This window comes from Caretta caretta, chromosome 2 (genome assembly GCF_965140235.1).
Source record: "Caretta caretta isolate rCarCar2 chromosome 2, rCarCar1.hap1, whole genome shotgun sequence".
Taxonomy (NCBI): domain Eukaryota; kingdom Metazoa; phylum Chordata; order Testudines; family Cheloniidae; genus Caretta; species Caretta caretta.
The window spans coordinates 209642115-209661094 of NC_134207.1; the positions used below are offsets into that span (position 1 = coordinate 209642115).

The 18980-nt window shown below is 44.6% G+C and overlaps 1 protein-coding gene and 1 long non-coding RNA gene across 4 annotated transcripts in view; one reads left to right on the forward strand and one right to left on the reverse strand.

Annotated features, from left to right (window-relative positions):
- The window catches only part of FAM221A (family with sequence similarity 221 member A), a 29385-nt gene extending 19084 nt beyond the window's left edge, over positions 1 to 10301 (reverse strand). For both annotated transcript variants that reach the window (XM_048838392.2, XM_075125791.1), the window contains exons 1-3: positions 10162 to 10301; positions 5812 to 5985; positions 2317 to 2507 (exon numbers count right to left, since the gene is read on the reverse strand). In XM_048838392.2, coding sequence (XP_048694349.2) covers positions 2317 to 2507; positions 5812 to 5985; positions 10162 to 10226 — 430 coding nt within the window. In that variant the 5' untranslated portion in view covers positions 10227 to 10301. The remainder of the gene's footprint in view (positions 1 to 2316; positions 2508 to 5811; positions 5986 to 10161) is intronic.
- Positions 9745 to 18503, forward strand: LOC125631536 (uncharacterized). 2 transcript variants are annotated; one of them, XR_012667218.1, is made up of 3 exons: positions 9745 to 9830; positions 11008 to 11553; positions 12204 to 18503. It is a non-coding gene; the product is annotated as an uncharacterized LOC125631536 (long non-coding RNA). The 2 variants fall into 2 exon arrangements; XR_007354978.2 differs by lacking the exon at positions 9745 to 9830 and having other exon boundaries at positions 10328 to 11553.
- Positions 18504 to 18980: the final 477 nt, after the last annotated feature.

Here is an 18980-nt window from a genome sequence, read left to right on the forward strand (position 1 = left end):
ACTCTGAACATGTCAGCAAGACCCACCAGCCAGACACCTGAGAAAAAATTCTCTGTAGCAACTCAGCCTCCCACTCTGATGTCCCCACTACAGCCACTGGGAATATTTGTACTAGCAGTGACTGATGGGTCATACACCATTTTAGGCAGTCTCATTATACCATCCCCTCCATAAACTAAAACCAGTTAAGTTTTTTGCCCCCACTGCTGCCCTTGGAAGGCTGTCTCAGACCTTGCCTCCTCTAATGGTTAGAAACCTTCAACTAATTTCAAACCTAAACCTATTTATGGCTAGTTTATATCAATTTGTTCTTGTTTCAACATTGGTGCTTAACTTAAATAACTCCATTTCATCTCTGGGGTGTGTGAGTGAGTGAGTGAGAGAGAGAGAACATACACCTCTCTTCAGGCTTCATTGGGTTAGGGTAAACCAGCCAAACCCCTTGAGTCTCCTCTCATAAGGGAGGTTTTCCATTCCTTTGATCATTATAGTAACCCTTCTCTGCACCTGTTCCAGTCTGAATTCATCTTTCCTATACATGGGAGACCAGAACTGCACACAGTATTCCAGATGAGGTCTCACCAGTGCCTTGTATAATGGTAATAACACTTCCCTATCTCTACTGGAAATACCTCACCTGATGCATCCTAGGATTGCATTTAGCCTTTTTCACCGCTGTATCACATTAGCAGCTCATAGTCATCCTGTCATTAACACACCTAGGTCTTTCTCCTCCTCTGTTCCTTTCCACAGGTTCATCCACAGCTTATAGCAAAAATTCTTATTAGTCCTTAAGTGCATGACCTTGAACTATTAAATTTCATCCCATTTCTATTCCAATTTTTAAGGTTCTCCAGATTTTCTTGTGTGATATTCCAGTCCTCCCCTGTTTTGGCAGTACCTCCCAACTTTGTCATCCACAAATTTTATTAGAACACTGCCATGTTTTGGACCTTCACAGTGGTTCTCAAACTGTGATTCAAGACTCCCAAAATTCTTCTTGGTGCTCTACAAAATGGAACACTTGCGATACAAGAAATGGGGGACTGTAAAGCTGGGAACAGGAGAGAGGCTACGAAGAGTCTCTATTACAAAGTAGACCACAGAATGAAATATCTGCAAAACTACTACCACGGTTACTTCTTTATGATTGAATCAAGAGCACTCTGATGACTTAGTCCCATCTTTGGGAGCAAAGAAATCACTTCACTCTATATTTCTATACACATATATACTACAGCTTATAAGAGTATATAGGATAAACCCAGTGGATATATACTCCTACAGAAAACAAAAAATCCATCAACACTATTCCGGTATTGATCCTGTTCCTCACCGATCACAGCCATTGCTTGCAACCAGGATGGTTTTATTTATTTGTTTAAAGAAAAGGAAGTACCCTGATTTGTATAAAAACAAAAGCCAGGGTTCCAAATATTCTAGTCACAAGGCAAAGGAGACTGAGAGCCAAGATTGTGTAAACTAACTCCAGTATAATAAAAATGTACAATTTTCAAGAGAGGGGTCAATTCCTGACATCTTCTACAGAATTTTCAAACACAGCCAGGCCTCTTAACTATCATATATACTTGAAGCATTAGAAAATTTATTAAGCATAATATGACCTGTCATTCAAAAATATTATATTCGTTTGTAGTTTAAAGATTCAGTATGAAACAATCCAGTTACACTTAAACTAATTTGCTACATACGATTTAGAGTTAATTCTTGAAAGGCTGTTATATCAATGTTGTATATTATTCTGTTAGATATTATTTCCCATGCTGCAAGCAAAACTGGTTTATGAGATCCTTCCTCTATAAATTATTTCTCATACTTCATGCAAGTAATTTACTAGCAATCTAGAAATCTAGCTAAAAATATCCATCAATATATCATTTGAAGAGCTCTAAAAGACAGAAAATCATCTGAAGAAGTGGGTTTTTTACCCATGAAAGCTTATGCCTTAATAAATCTGTTAGTCTTTAAGGTGCCACCGGATTCCTTGTTGTTTTTGTGGATAGAGACTAACACAGCTACCCCTCTGATACTTGAGTACATAGTTTAACTGCTGATAATAATTCCTGTTTTAGGGCCAAATCCTAGTCCCACTAAAGTCAACAGCAAAACTTCAACTGAACTGAGTGATACCTGAATTTAACCATTAGTATATTAAATTAGTGTTACCAATAATCTTGCATGGGCATTAAGTGCTATTTCCTGCTAAGTTTAGAAAATATACCTATATTTAAAGCCTATGCTTCTTAAGTTAGTAGTAACGAATACTGCATGTGTATTTATAAGAAACTAACTTACAGGAGTTACAGGAAAATCCAGGTGCTGCACTGTGCTGATCAGCAAAATGCTTGCATCTACAACGAATGGGCTGAGTGCCATTTAGAGGGACATAGTGATAGGATTTGCACTGGCAACGGCTCACTCGACAGGGTACACAAATAGGACGGTTTTTTGGAATCTCTTCATAATCTGTTTTGTGTTGTTTATACCTAAAAACAGAAAAAAAATAAATTAGTACATATGCATATGGGCTATAACAATACCCTTATAGTTCAAAGAGACCAAGTCACTGAGGTACCAACATGGCTGCAACAACACTGCAAACAATTATAGCTCAAAGTCATTCAGCATTTACCATTAAAAATTTCTTTAAGGAATTTATAATTTAGATTTCAAGTTTAATGCAGAGATACATTTAGTTCTTCTACAAACAAAAAATGTGCTCATTCTCACAAAAGGTAGGTTTCGTTGCTGTGTGGGGTTTCAAGTGCTTTTTAAGTTATACTCTAGTGAAAAAATATGGCAAACCTTTAAATTTGCCTTTGGCACCATTTCAAGTATATATTTTCAAAGCAGTATGTGGTGATGGAATCAAATGGTCATAGATCCACACAATAAGTGTAAATCATAGCATCATAGAATATCAGGGTTGGAGGGGACCCCAGAAGGTCATCTAGTCCAACCCCCTGCTCGAAGCAGGACCAATTCCCAGTTAAATCATCCCAGCCAGGGCTTTGTCAAGCCTGACCTCAAAAACCTCTAAGGAAGGAGATTCTACCACCTCCCTAGGTAACGCATTCCAGTGTTTCACCACCCTCTTAGTGAAAAAGTTTTTCCTAATATCCAATCTAAACCTCCCCCACTGCAACTTGAGACCATTACTCCTCGTTCTGTCATCTGCTACCATTGAGAACAGTCTAGAGTCTTTGGAACCCCCTTTCAGGTAGTTGAAAGCAGCTATCAAATCCCCCCTCATTCTTCTCTTCTGCAGGCTAAACAATCCCAGCTCCCTCAGCCTCTCCTCATAACTCATGTGTTCCAGACCCCTAATCATTTTTGTTGCCCTTCGCTGGACTCTCTCCAATTTATCCACATCCTTCTTGAAGTGTGGGGCCCAAAGCTGGACACAGTACTCCAGATGAGGCCTCACCAATGTCGAATAGAGGGGAACGATCACGTCCCTCGATCTGCTCGCTGTGCCCCTACTTATACATCCCAAAATGCCATTGGCCTTCTTGGCAACAAGGGCACACTGCTGACTCATATCCAGCTTCTCGTCCACTGTCACCCCTAGGTCCTTTTCCGCAGAACTGCTGCCTAGCCATTCGGTCCCTAGTCTGTAGCTGTGCATTGGGTTCTTCCGTCCTAAGTGCAGGACCCTGCACTTATCCTTATTGAACCTCATCAGATTTCTTTTGGCCCAATCCTCCAATTTGTCTAGGTCCTTCTGTATCCTATCCCTCCCCTCCAGCGTATCTACCACTCCTCCCAGTTTAGTATCATCCGCAAATTTGCTGAGAGTGCAATCCACACCATCCTCCAGATCATTTATGAAGATATTGAAGAAAACCGACCCTTGGGGCACTCCACTTGATACCGGCTGCCAACTAGACATGGAGCCATTGATCACTACCCGTTGAGCCCGACAATCTAGCCAGCTTTCTACCCACCTTATAGTGCATTCATCCAGCCCATACTTCCTTAACTTGCTGACAAGAATACTGTGGGAGACCGTGTCAAAAGCTTTGCTAAAGTCAAGAAACAATACATCCACTGCTTTCCCTTCATCCACAGAACCAGTAATCTCATCATAAAAGGCGATTAGATTAGTCAGGCATGACCTTCCCTTGGTGAATCCATGCTGGCTGTTCCTGATCACTTTCCTCTCATGCAAGTGCTTCAGGATTGATTCTTTGAGGACCTGCTCCATGATTTTTCCAGGGACTGAGGTGAGGCTGACTGGCCTGTAGTTCCCTGGATCCTCCTTCTTCCCTTTTTTAAAGATTGGCACTACATTAGCCTTTTTCCAGTCATCCGGGACTTCCCCGGTTCGCCACGACTTTTCAAAGATAATGGCCAATGGCTCTGCAATCACAGCCGCCAATTCCTTCAGCACTCTCGGATGCAACTCGTCCGGCCCCATGGACTTGTGCACGTCCAGCTTTTCTAAATAGTCCCTAACCACCTCTATCTCCACAGAGGGCTGGCCATCTCTTCCCCATTTTGCGATGCCCAGCGCAGCAGTCTGGGAGCTGACCTTGTTAGTGAAAACAGAGGCAAAAAAAGCATTGAGTACATTAGCTTTTTCCACATCCTCTGTCACTAGGTTGCCTCCCTCATTCAGTAAGGGGCCCACACTTTCCTTGGCTTTCTTCTTGTTGCCAACATACCTGAAGAAACCCTTCTTGTTACTCTTGACATCTCTGGCTAGCTGCACCTCCAGGTGCGATTTGGCCCTCCTGATATCATTCCTACATGCCCGAGCAATATTTTTATACTCTTCCCTGGTCATATGTCCAACCTTCCACTTCTTGTAAGCTTCTTTTTTATGTTTAAGATCCGCTAGGATTTCACCATTAAGCCAAGCTGGTCGCCTGCCATATTTACTATTCTTTCGACTCATCGGGATGGTTTGTCCCTGTAACCTCAACAGGGATTCCTTGAAATACAGCCAGCTCTCCTGGACTCCTTTCCCCTTCAAGTTAGTCCCCCAGGGGATCCTGGCCATCCGTTCCCTGAGGGAGTCGAAGTCTGCTTTCCTGAAGTCCAGGGTCCGTATCCTGCTGCTTACCTTTCTTCCCTGCATCAGGATCCTGAACTCAACCAACTCATGGTCACTGCCTCCCAGATTCCCATCCACTTTTGCTTCCCCCACTAATTCTACCCGGTTTGTGAGCAGCAGGTCAAGAAAAGTGCCCCCCCTAGTTGGCTCCTCTAGCACTTGCGCCAGGAAATTGTCCCCTACGCTTTCCAAAAACTTCCTGGATTGTCTATGCACCGCTGTATTGCTCTCCCAGCAGATATCAGGAAAATTAAAGTCACCCATGAGAATCAGGGCATGCGATCTAGTAGCTTCCGTGAGCTGCCGGAAGAAAGCCTCATCTACCTCATCCCCCTGGTCCGGTGGTCTATAGCAGACTCCCACCGCTACATCACTCTTGTTGCACACACTTCTAAACTTAATCCAGAGACACTCAGGATTATATATATATATAATCAGTAAATATATAATATATAATCAGAATATATCAGTAAATTCAAAGCTCTAAACTCTTGAATTTATCTCTGACTACTTCAATCTCTGGTAGACTCACAGTTCCAAGCATAAACTGCATTTATAGATCACTATAGAATGATTTCTTTCGTCTCAAAAATGCTTCCTTAAATTACATCACTCTTTTCACCCCAGATTCTCAAGTTAACTACTGCTATGACACTGCGTTTTATAAACATTTTACATTTTCTAAGTAAAAACAAAGTTCAGCAGCAAGAAGAAAAAAAAACAAAACTCACCTATGGGTACAAAAACAGAGTGTCTCCGGGCCCACAAGTTTACAGTCCATCCCAGTTGGTGATCTCCAGCTCACGTACAATCTGTTCTGTAATCGTATTGGTAACATTTTTCTTTTGTATTCTTCATATTGCTCAGGGGTAAAGAGTTTCCCTCTATCGTCATCACCTACAATTCTGCAACATATAATTGTGTTTCATAATATTTTAATTACATTTAACTTTCAGTAAAATTGAGGGAGGCAAAGGTAGATTGCAATTCTGAAAATATATAATGATACACCAGTAAACAACACTGAATATTATTTTATCTTCCATAATAGTACCCTAGAGATAGCCTTTGTAAGGAACTGTACTCAAGTTTTTAAACAAATGCTTATAAACTGGCTTTAACGGTATGGAAAAAAGAACAGGAGTACTTGTGGCACTTTAGAGACTAACAAATTTATTTGAGCATAAGCTTTTGTGGGCTACAGCCCCCTGCATCGGATGCATAGAATATGCATATAGTAAGAAGATATATAACTGTAACATATAGTAAGAAGATATATATATATATATATACATACAGAGAACATGAAAAAGTGGAAGTAGCCATACCAACTGTAAGAGGCTAATTAATTAAGATGGTATGAAAAGTGTGTAAAGAAGGGCTAGGGAAGGATGGAGTGGAGCGGCAAGCTACCAAGTTCCTTTTTACGTTAAAGAAAACGGACTGCAAGTCAGGAGTTCTGAGGTCTTCCTAGCTCTAACTCAGACTTCCTGCATGACCACTAACAAGCCACGTCATCTCTCTATTGCAGAGGTCCGCAAACTGTGGGGCACGACCCCCTAGGGGAGTATGGAGGAATGTTTGGTGGGGTGTGGTGGTGACCAGGCCAGCCCCCACAGGGGGTGGAGAGGAAGTGCCACCCAGCCCCCCCTCCCAACTCTGTTCTGGCCCTGGCCCTAGCCTCAGCCTCACTGCAGCTCTGCACCCACTGCAGCCCAGCTGTGGCTCCACCCCAGCCTGGGCCCCTGGCCGCGACTTTGTTCCTGGCCCCGGCCCTGGCTCTGCTCCCAGCCCCAGCCCCACTCTAAGTCTTGCTCCCTTACCCCTATCCACGTCTCCCCACCTGCCCCAGGAGCTGTGACCCCACTCCCATCCTTGGCTCAGGGGCAGGGGGCATGACCCTAAAATGTTCAGGGGACACTGCTGTATGGTTATGTCTTCGCTCCAGTTATCTATTCTTGAGTTAACTCTTCTGAAGTTAACCCAGCTTGAATCACAGCCGCTACACCATGAAATAACACTCAAGATGTATTGAATGGTATATTAGCAGCGCAAAGTGATTGTGTAAGCCAGTAGGTTTCAACCTTTCCAAACTACTGTACCCCTTTCAGAAGTCTTGATTTGCCTTGCGTACCCCAAGTTTCACCTCACTTAAAAACTACTTGCGTACAAAATCAGACATAAAAATACAAAAGTGTCTCAGCATACGACTGAAAAATTGCTTATTTTCTCATTTTGACTATATTAAATTTTAGTTTGTACTGACTTCGACAGTGCTTTTTATGCAGCCTGTTTTAAAACTAGGCAAATATCAAGATGAGTTGATGTACCCCTTGGAATACCTCTGCGTACCCCCAAAGGTACACGAAACCCAGTTGAGAACCACTGCTATAAGCAGCTGATGAGCCATGCTAACCAGAGCAATAACCTACATCCCAACAGGCCAGCCAACTTGAATTAACTATGCTCAAGATTTGTGTATGTGGACAGGACTCAAGGGGCAACACTCAAGTTATAATTCTAGTTAACTCTGCAATGAGGACAAGCCCTAAAAGGCCTTCGGTTTCCTCATTTGTAAAACAGAAATAATACTTACCTGCCTCATGGAGTTGTTAAACTTCATTCATTCATGTTTATAAAATGCTATAAAAATTTATAGTATTATTATAAGTTGCATGTGTTAAGACTTTCTACAAATAGATATAACATGGGCCTGTTTTTCAGTAAGCTACAGTGGGGATATACATATGCAAATTCACAATATATCAGTAACGTACAATATCACATAATGTGCGCTAATATATTTCATCAACACCTGATATAACAATTTATTGAAATTTACCCTCCTTTTTAAAGCATTTTGAACATATATGGATAAAAAGTATGATTACCTGCATCTTTCATATTTTACTGAATGTTTTCTTAAGCTAAAAATAGTGTGCAAGGTATTGCATCACATAGGGTAAGTAAAACAGGAGCTAATTCACTTTTGCGGTTTTTTAAAAGTTATTATTTTAATAAGATGCACCTAGAGATTCTTACAAATGGGGACATTTTTATAATTGTCAAAATAAAATGTGTGTCAATTTGTATTTCCTGAAAAAAATAGTTGAACTGGCTTACTGTCCTCCCAAACTATTTCACAAAAGTTTACTCATGGGCAGATGGCAGGCATACAAGCACGCCTGGGCACGGGGAACATAAACATAATTTCCATTCTCATATTTCAACTGAGATATATCTAAAAGATGAGTTTATATATGTCAACAGAAAAGGTACTTGCATGTCAAAATATTCACAGACAAAGCTCAACGAGACAAATATTAATAGAGCCATAATACCAGAGATAAAGGCATTGCATGGGGTAGTTGGAAGATTTCCCTTTCCCTGCCTTTGAAAACGAAACATTTTTTTAAAGTTCTGAAGTGTTCTGATGTATCCACAGAACTCATTAAAACATTCTAGAGTCCTGGTGAATCCTAAATTTTGCTGAGGTCTCCTATCCAGAATTTCAATCAATGATAACTTAAAAATCAGCCGTAGCATATCGCACAGCAAGAAAAGAAAGAAGTCTAACACCAAAACGTAGATAACACCAGGATTATAACCTCAGGTGGAGTATTAAATAACATTTTTATTTACAAAACACTGCTTCCCGTTGCTAAGCAAGAAGCTTTGTTGCTTTGGTGTTTCCATGGAGGAAAAAAGCGTTCTTCCCGTGTCTCAAAAAACAAAACAAAACAAAAAAGATTCCAGGTTCCTAAAGATATTTGGATGGGGACAGATTTGCGTGAGAAGAGAACCTTGTCAGATAAAATATACTGGTATAATTTTGCCATGTGACATCAGGTTCTGCAGATGTGGCCTTTGTTAACAAGCATGTTACCTCTGGAGACACAAATCCACAGTTTGAAAACTGCAAAACTAAGCATCCCTGATGGTATCTTCTAGACCAGTGGTCTCCAAACTTTTTGGATCGCGCACCCCCAGGGCCAGCTCTAGGGAAGCGGAAAAAAAAAAAAAAAAAAAGAGCTGCTGCCAGCGTGTCACCGAAGACGGAGCGGGAAGAACCGAGCTGCCGCCGGCATGCCTCCGAAGAATCAAAGGTCCAGGAGTGCTGCTGCCGCCATGCCGGCGGCGCTCCTTCACTGGCGCTCCTCCTGCCGCGCAACCCCAGGGATGGTCTTGCGTACCCAGTGGGGTGCGCACTCCACTTTGGAGACCACTGTTCTAGACTGAGCACTGAGTCCCATTGGGTAGATAGAAAGATTAACCTAAATAATAATCTCTCCAGAAGCCTGTGGAACCCCATAAAATTAGGTCCCTAATCCATGAATTATTGGAACTCATTTACAAAACTTTTCTTAAACATTACATGAATATATCATCTCATACTATAGAATTAGAATTTATAATCCCTATTCCATGACGAGATATCTTTGAGCTATAATGTATCTTAATTAAAACTATCTTTAGATAGGTCTTTTCCTCAAAAAAAGCATTTTATTAAAAAAATCCCATTTAAATAAAAATATCTGATTTTTTTTTTTAAATCATTGATTTTTATCTACCCTGCCTTCGGGGGAACCTCTCTCTATACTCTGGCAGAGCGCCTCCGCGAGTCTAACAGCAGAGGCTGACTTGGCTGAGAAATTACCCAGTGTCCAACCCTTCTAATTTAGAGGATTCCCCTACCTGGATGCTCCAAACCACCCCCGCCAGGGATTCACGTTTATTCTCTCGTAAAACGGTATTTCAGCTTTATTAAAGTGTTCCCCGAGGAGAGTCACTCCTGCTTCTTCAACCAGCACCCGCCATCTCCAGCCCAGGGGATAGGGAGCCTGACCCCCGCAGCCCACCCCCAAGCGGGGCAGGAGAAAGAGCCTGCGAACTACCCCCCAGGCACCTGCGCCCCCATCCCCAGGAGCGTGGCGGCGACCCACGCCCCAGCCCCAGCCGAGCGGGGACGGGGACCGACCCCGGGGCCAGGTGAGACCGTGACACACCAGGAAGGGCCTTAACATTATCCGCAGCCCTCTGAAACTCAGTGCGGTCCCGTCCCGGTGCAGGCGGCCCCTCACCTCCGGTAATCCAGGTACTCGTCCACCGCCGCCGCGCCCCCGGCCTGCACCCGCAGCCGCTCCATCCGCGCCGGTCTCCCAGGCCCGGGGCGGGACGGGGGGAGCGCCGCGCAGCGCCGGCTGCCCGCTCGGAAGCGCCGCCCTCCCAGCCGAGGGGGAAGGCGGCTCCGGCGGGAGACGAGCGCTTGCCCCCGCCCTTCGCGCGGCTGGGCCGTTGCTCGGCTGGCGCCGGTTCAACGGGTCTCCAGCGGGGACTGGCCGACTGCGCCCGCCCAGTCTCCGCAGTATCCCCCCAGCGCGGCCGGTGCCTCAGTCCAGCCCGCCCCCCGGGGCAGTTTTATCCCCCTGGTCTTTCTGCGGCGGGAGAGGAATCAGCGGGGTAGAAGGGCTGGTGATATAGCCACAGGGGTGTGTAGCTTTGCCAGCGAGAGGTTTCTAGTGCAGACAAGGCTTTCATTGCCTTTATACTGGTATAAGGCCAGGGCCGCACGAGGGGCTTAGCTACCTTACAGAGTTGTATGGACAACCATCAGCTTCCGTGGACAAAAGGGTGGAGGTGTACACACTGGAAGGCTCCTCCCGCCCATGGAACTCCCCGGCTATGCCGACATAACAGAACCACCTTCGTCAGAGGGGTAGAGCTTTTGCAGCAAAGTTATATTGACAGAGTGTCAGTGGTAGACACTGCACTTAGTTATGTCCCTGTAAATGGTCTCTAGGAGGTGTCCATCCTAACCCCTCTGAACTCCGCTGCCCCGCGCCCAGGAACACAGGCTTCTGCCCCTCCCTCCTTTAAAGGCCCACGAATTTTTGAAATTCCACTTTCTGTTTGCTCCCTGTGGACAGCTCACATCGCATCTTCCCAGCCAGCCATACAGCAAATGCTCTCCCGCTTGGAGCACACCTGAATTGTTGGATCTGCTGGCTCTGTGGGGAGAGGAGGCTGTGCAGTCCCAGCTCCACTCCAGTAGGAACTTCGATACTTATGGGCAGATTTCTTATGGCCGCTTGGATAAGGGCTACAAACGGGACATGCATCAGTGCCATGAGAAGATCAAGGAGCAGAGGTAGGCGTACCAGAAGGCAAGGGAGTCAAACTGTTGCTCTGGTGCTGTGCTGAAGACCTGCTGCTTCTATAAGGAGCTGGACGCCATCCTCGGCAGCGATCCCACCTCCACCGCGAAGAGCCCTGTGGATACTTCGGGAGGGGAGGGGAGAGAGCAGACTCAACCCCAAGGACAAAGTGGTGGACAAGGAGGTTGAGTTGGAGGACAAGATCGGACAAGCAACAGTCTCATCTAGTACCATGGCAAGCCAGGACCTCTTCTCAACCAAGGAGGGTTCAAGCCAGTCCCAGCACTCTGTCTCTGACGTGTATGTTGCAGAGAGGAAGTAAGTGATCTTTTTGAATTGATCCTGCTGGGCTCTATGAAATAGAGCTGTCCTTTGCTTTGTTATATGCTAGAAGTGGGTTAAGAGATAGAAATGTACAAGACTTGTTGTGTTTGCATGAGCTTGTCATTCCCCTGTGCAACTATGCAGTGGGGTGGAATAGTGTGTTAATACACACTGAGATTTCATGGGACTCCTCCAGAGAGATCTCCAGAAAACTTTCCTGAAGGTACTTGCCAATCCTCTGCCAAAGGTTCCTTTGCAGAGCTACTTTTTTCCTTCCCCGTTGTAGGAAACTTTCCTGTGCCAATCGGCAATCACTTGTGCAGGGACCAAAACAGCACATAAGCAAGCAGCATAGGGACTGAGTCTGAAACTGCCTGGATGCAGGAGATGCACCGTTGCAACCTTGGTTACGCTCAGGAGTGAGATATTGGCTTCAATGACCCCTGCCTGTGGAAAACGGTGGCAGAATTTACAATTTTGTCCCTAGTTGCTTGCAGTGATCCCATTAAAAAAATCACCTAGACCCTTTGCCTCATCTTGAGCCCATTCCTGTCCCAGAAAGAGATGTATTTTACTATAATGATTTGATGCAGGTAGTGCACTAACAATCATGCTTCTGCTTGTTGTTTCTTGTGCTTCTGCAGATGTGGCCTTTGTTAACAAGCATGTTACCTCTGGAGACACAAATCCACAGTTTGAGAACTGCAAAACTAAGCATCTCTGATGGTATCTTCTAGACCAGTGGTCTCCAAACTTTTTGGATCGGGCACCCCCAGGGCCAGCTCTAGGGAAGCAAAAAAAAAAAAAGAAAGAAAGAAAGAAAGAAGAAGAAGAAGAGCTGCCGCTGGCGTGCCGCCGAAGACGGAGCAGGGAGAGCCGAGCTGCCGCCAGCGTGCCACCAAAGAATCAAATCAAACCATGCCGGCAGCGCTCCTTCAGTGGCGCTCCTCCTGCCACGCACCCCCAGGGTTGGTCTTGCGCACCCCCTACTTTGGAGATGACTGTTCTAGACTGAGCACTGAGTCCAATTGAGTAGATAGAAAGACTAACGTAAATAATAATAGGTTTCAGAGTAACAGCCGTGTTAGTCTGTATTCGCAAAAAGAAAAGGAGTACTTGTGGCACCTTAGAGACTAACCAATTTATTTGAGCATAAGCTTTCGTGAGCTACAGCTCACTTCATTGGATGCATCCTGTGGAAAGTGTAGAAGATCTTTTTATACACACAAAGCATGAAAAAATACCTCCCTCCACCCCACTCTCCTGCTGGTAATAGCTTATGTAAAGTGATCACTCTCCTTACAATGTGTGTGATATCCTAGGAGAGTATGATATCATAAGGAGAGTGATCACTTTAGATAAGCTATTACCAGCAGGAGAGTGGGTTGCAGATTATTGTAATAAACCATAAATCCAGGGTCATTTTTCAGTCCATGATTTTTAGTGTCTAGCAAAGTTATGAATTTAAGCTCCCAGACTTGTCTGTTGAAAGTATTGTGCAGATTTTCTTTGAGGATGAGGAGTAATAGGTCAGATATAAAGATGATGTGGTGGTTTTGTCTTTTATCATTATTCTGTGTGAGTTCATTCGAGAGTGTAGTGATTGTCTTGTTTCACCCACATAGTTGCTACTGGGGCATTTAGTGCACTGGATGAGGTACACCACATGTTATGATAGGCAAGTGTAGGACCCATGGATTTTGAAAGATGTGTTGTGGGGGATGTTGACCATTGTAGCAGTGGAGATACATCTGCAGGTTTTGCATCTGTTTTTCTGGCTGGGTCTGGTGCTACTTTGAGTTGGTGCATCCTGGTCAGTGGGCAGCTTGCTTGTGATGATGATGTGATGTGATGAGAAGCTGGGGGGGTTGTTTGAAGGCCAAAAGTGGGGGCTTATGAAAGATTTATTTCAGGATGGTGTCCCAAGTGAGCATGGGTTGTAGTCTGATAATGCCCCATATGGATTCCAGTGTGGAGTGGTAGATGACGACTAGGGGCGTATGGTCGGAGCTGGTTTTATTTCTGTGCCGAAGAAGATTCTTTGGGGGTATTTGGGTGGCCCATTCCATGGTGCGATTTACTTCTCTGGTGGAGTAGCCTTGTTTGGTGAAGGTGGTTTTGAGTGTGTTAAGCTGTATATCCCAGACCTTCTCCTTGGAGTATATTCTATGGTATCGTGTGTCCCTGGCTGTAGAGAACAGATTTCTTGTTGTGTTTGGGGTGATTACTGGATCTAAGAAGGTAGGTGTGGTGATACATGGATTTCTTGTATATAAAATTGTCTGTAGGGTTCCATTATTGAAGCTGATCATGGTGTCCAGGAAGTTGATGCTGTTGTCGGAATGTTCTAGAGAGAGTTTAATAGATGGGTGGTAGTGGTGGTTGAAGTTGTAGTGGAAATCTATGAGGGAGTTTAGGTCATCTGTCCAGACTAGAGGATGAAAATATCATTGATGTATCTCAAGTATTCCATTAGTTTCATGGTGCATTTGTCCAGAAATTCTTTTTCAAGGTGGCCCATGAAGAGGTTGGCATACTGAGGAGTCATCCTAATACCTATGGTTGTTGTCTCTCTAATATCCTGGGACCACCATGGGTACAAAACTGCATAGTTCTTTGTGAAGTTATTTTATTTTTGAGTGCACTTACAGATAACCCTAAGATTACTATAATCAAGTTTCAATGGGAAAAATACTTTTTACGGTGTGCTTGCTTTGTGTGTAGTCTTTTCAATAGTCAGCATGCCCTGCTTCACAGAATCATAAAAATGTAGGGCAGGAAAGGACATCAAGAGATCAAGTCCATCCCCCAGGGCTGAGGCAGAACCAAGTATACCTAGACTATGGCTGACAGGTGTTTGTCTATCCCAGCGTTTCTCAAATGTGGCCACCAGATTTTTCTGTGGCCACATCAGCCTCCTGGGCAGAAATGGGGGGGGAGGGGCAAAGCAGCAGTCCCTCCCTGCAGTACCCAGCTGTTGCTCCTGGCTGCCTTGTTTGCTGGCACCGCCAGCAGAGGATCAGTACACTGCACAGTGCACCCTCATGGGGGCTCTGGGCAGTGCCTTACCAGACACATGGGGCCAATGTGTGTGATCAATGGGCTTCGAGCTTCAGCCCAGGCCAGCAAGGTTTGGGCTTGGAAAAATTTTCAGAGCTGCCACCAGCAAGGGTTGGTGGCTGCATTTTGACACAAAAAATGCAAAAATGTTCTGAGAACCCAACATGTTCTTAAACCTTCCAGCATCAGGAATTTCACAACCTCCCTTGGAACTCTGGAAGCCTATTCCAGTACTTTGCTATTGTGATAGTTAGAAAGTTTTTCCTAATATATAAACCTATATCTCCCTTGTTGCAGAGTAAGCAGATTACTTCTTGTCCTCCCTTCAGTGGACATAGAGAACATCCTCTTACTAACAGCCCTTAATATATTTGAAGACTAGTTTCAGGTCCCACCCACTCTTTTCTCAGAATTAAACAAACCCGATTTCTTTTAGCCTTTCTGCATAGGTCAGGGAGAAAACATGTTTAACTTTTGAGGTCAACTCAAGTTTTATAAAGGTCACAATATCATGTACTACATTAAGTATCTATATTTTCAATCTGTACAATGGAGCAAATTATGGTATTTACATTTTTGCAAATGTAAATACTTTCTTAGTTCTGTTGTGTAGAAAAGCTCTTGCCCAAAGCTTTTAGTTTCAATTAAGCTATAGTGTATAGCTTTAGTGTGTATCCCAGACTTTCTCCTTGGTTCAGAAACAATATTTCTCCTAGGTTCAGAAACAATATTTTCTTAATTTGAACTAGTTCAAAGTTGAGAAACCAACTGGAAGCTGATAAAGCAGAAAAGCTTATGAATACAAACCAGGAGGAAAAGGATGAGACTGATGAAGGACACAGGGCCAGATTTTTCGAAGGTATTTAGGCACCTAAAGATGCAGACTGAAAACTGTACTAAGGTCATATCTGCTTATTTAAAGAACAGTTGAAATGACTTCATGTATTAATGACCTCATTTATTCAGTTCATCTCCATCTTGTAGAATGGAGTATTCTGATTTTGGGGGGTTTTTTGGGTTATGCAATAGAATTTAAGCCTCTCATTTATTTAAAAAAAATCATAGTTTTCTCCATTAGCAAGTACTTTCAGGGTGAACTAATATATTTTTCCCTGTTAAAGATTCTGGCAAACAACAGCTGTAGAAACAAGAGGATTGTACCCAAGAAAAAATGAGCCAATTAAAGAGGGAGAAAGTAGTGCTAAAGCACATGACTGGATGCCCAGGAGACTGATGTTCTGCTACATTTACTTTTAGGTCTACATCCTTGTCTTTATTAAAAAAAATAAAAATAGATCCGCACGCATCTGTGACCTAGTAGCAGTGGGTGGGATTCTTCATGACAGGTCCCAGAGGGGCTTTTTTTTGGTGGGGGGCAGGGGGACATTTTGTATGCTCCAATGATTCTCTAATATGGGGCTTCACAAGGCTCTGCCACTGCTCCTGTTCAACATATATTATTTGGATTACAACAACAGCTGGAGGCCCCAACTTTTGTTCAGGGCTCCATTGTGCTATGCACACCTACATAAAGCTGTTAGAGGTGGTTGCATTGCGGCTGCAGTTTGTTAAAGTCTCCATTTCAGATGACGGACAGCACAACTGAGCAAATGACCCATGGGCTTGCTGAGATTGGATCTTAGATGAGGGCTAGCAGGCTCGGACTCAAACAGGATAAAACTGAAGTAATTCACAGATTGGAGAAGGCAACTGAGGAAAATGAGAGATTATTTCAGTTGCCTTGATTGGACAGGTGTGCTTGCTATAGTAATCAGGTCTGGAACATATTGGGGATTGTGTTGGATTCCCAGGTGCTTCTGGCTCTCCAGGTAGCAGTTGCCAAGACTACTTTTTCCTCCTTCATCTATTCCTACCTAGCAAGTTATGACCTTTATTTTGGGTGTTGAATTCACTAGCTTTCCTTGCCCAAGTTAGCCAATCATTGAAGTGCAGGAATACGTGAATTACTTTATGCCCAAAAGGGGCATGAAACAGATTGTGATTGAGAAAATTCAGGTCCATTAGAAAACCACAGTAAAATTAAAAAAAAAAAAGTCAGTTGGTTTCAGAGTAGTTACCAGCTAAAAAAATTATTTATCAATAAATTCTGTGTTGTACCAGTTTGAAACAGCCCAATTCTTTTGTGGTTTCTGACATAGCCTGAAATTAGAAGTATAACACTGTATTGTTAAAACAGTAGTGAGACATCTGTTCCATCCACAAAAGTAATTTAATATTTGTTATATATATTATCTACAAGTTCTCCTTAAATATTTAGTATTTTTACAAGCTATATCCAGTGAGTACGTGTATTACATAAAGCTGAAAGATAGTGCAACTGTTTACTACAAAAGTACAGAACTGCTTTGTAATAGTTGTATGATTGCACACAAATCTACACAAGCTCATCAGTCATCAAAATCCCTAATCGACAGTGCCTGGGCAAAGAGCTAGTGAACAGGGAAGTTTTGCGAGGGACTTCTCCGGGTAAAGGAGGAGTGCTTACATGACCCTTGGGGTAAGTTTGTTGTCTGTTGTGTGTGTGTTTGTTTGTTGTGGTGTGGTGTGCTTGCTGCTGGACTGAAACATACCGTGTGGTCTGGACTGTGTGCTGACCGTATGGGTGCTGAGCCTAGCAGCCTGCTAGGCAAGGCTGAGAGCTTCTTAACAAGGCTTTGGTCCCTTTAGCACCCATCAACCCTTAACCAGGGGGCGGGGCTACTCAGGAAGACCAGGGCTTTAAAAAGCGACCAGAGCAGGGGTGGCCAACCTGTGGCTCCGGAGCTGCATATGGCTCTTCAGAAGTTAATATGCGGCTCCTTGCATAGACACGGGCTCCAGGGCTGGAGCTACAGGTACCAACTTTCCAATGCTCACTGCTCAACCCCTGCCTCTGTCACTGGCCCTGCCCCCACTTCACCCCTTTCCCCAAGGCCCTGTCCCCGAAGCTTGCTGCACCCTCGCTCTTCTCCTCGCCTCCCAGATCCTCCTGCATCCTGCGTGAGGCACAGGGAGGGAGGGGAGGCGCTGATTGGCAGGGCAGCTGGCAGGGGAGCTGATGGAGGCTGATGAGATAGTACTGTGGCTCTTTGGCAATATACATTGGCAAATTCTAGCTCCTTCTCAGGCACAGGTTGGCCACCCCTGGCCCCAAGGATCCAGTGAACAGGAGTGGTTAACAGGGGAGTTTTGCAAGGGAGTTTACAGGGGGAATGTGGGTTGGGTGGCTACATACACTTCACATTCCCTAAACTTCTTTAAACTTAAGCTAAAAAACATCCCGTGATAAAAACAAAACAACAACAAAGGAACCAGCTACAGGAGTAAAAAGAGAATGCAGGCAGAAGTCCAGCAACAAAGTGGGGGCTACCCAGTTTATTGCACCCAATGCAGCATGTATGATTACCTGCCCTATGGGCAGGTGGCGTATGTGTGCTGTGATGAAGTGGGAATATTTTTAATGTTTTCTCTGAATACTGTGTGGGTGCCTCCGTTTCCCCTTGGCATTTCTTAAGTATCTAGGGTGTGTGTGATTGTTGCAGAGCCCTAGAGTGTCAGTGTGATGCTGTCTGCACAGAGAATGGCCGACACCCTGTCTCCTGGCAACTGATGGCCTGGGCCCCTCCTCTGCAAAGGTGCCAACTGAAGGTGCTGGAGAACAAAGAGATCAGGTGGCCTCCTGGCCTGGGAAAGAGACAAAGGCCAGAGGAGGGGCAGGAGAGTTTCAGTTTGGAGCTGGCTGGGGAAATGGAGGGATGCCCAGAGGGGGCTCTGGGCTCCCTGCCCCCCAAGACGGACCTGACTGAGGGGTCCTGTTCTCTGTACCTACAAGCTCTGTTTTAGACCATGTTCCTGTCGTCTAATAAACCTTCTGTTTTACTGGTTGGCTGAGAGTCACGTCTGACTGCGGAGCTGGGGTGCAGGGCCCTCTGGCTTCCCCAGAAGCCCTGCCAGTGCGGACCTGATGTGGGAAGCGCACGGTGTGAAAAGGGGATGCTGAATGCTCTGAGGTCAGCCCCAGGAAGTCCAAAGTTGTGTAAGCTTCTTGCCCTGGAGACAGTATGCTCACAGAGAGGAGGTGCCCCCAGAGTCCTGAGTGGCTTCGTATGGAGTAGTTCCAGAGCATCGCCCAGTGATGCTGTGACATATGCATTTAGTGCAAGGAACTCCTAGCCCCCAGAGACGGTGTACGGGCTTTGTAAGCAGGGTGACGGAGCTGGAGGAGTTAAGGGAGACAGAGAGATACACAGATAAGACTTTCCAGGACACTGGAATGGTCCCACCCCCGGTCTGACAACCTGTGCTGTTGAGGAGGATAAAAGTCTCAGGGAAGGAGAATATCCAACTGGAGCAGAGGGAAG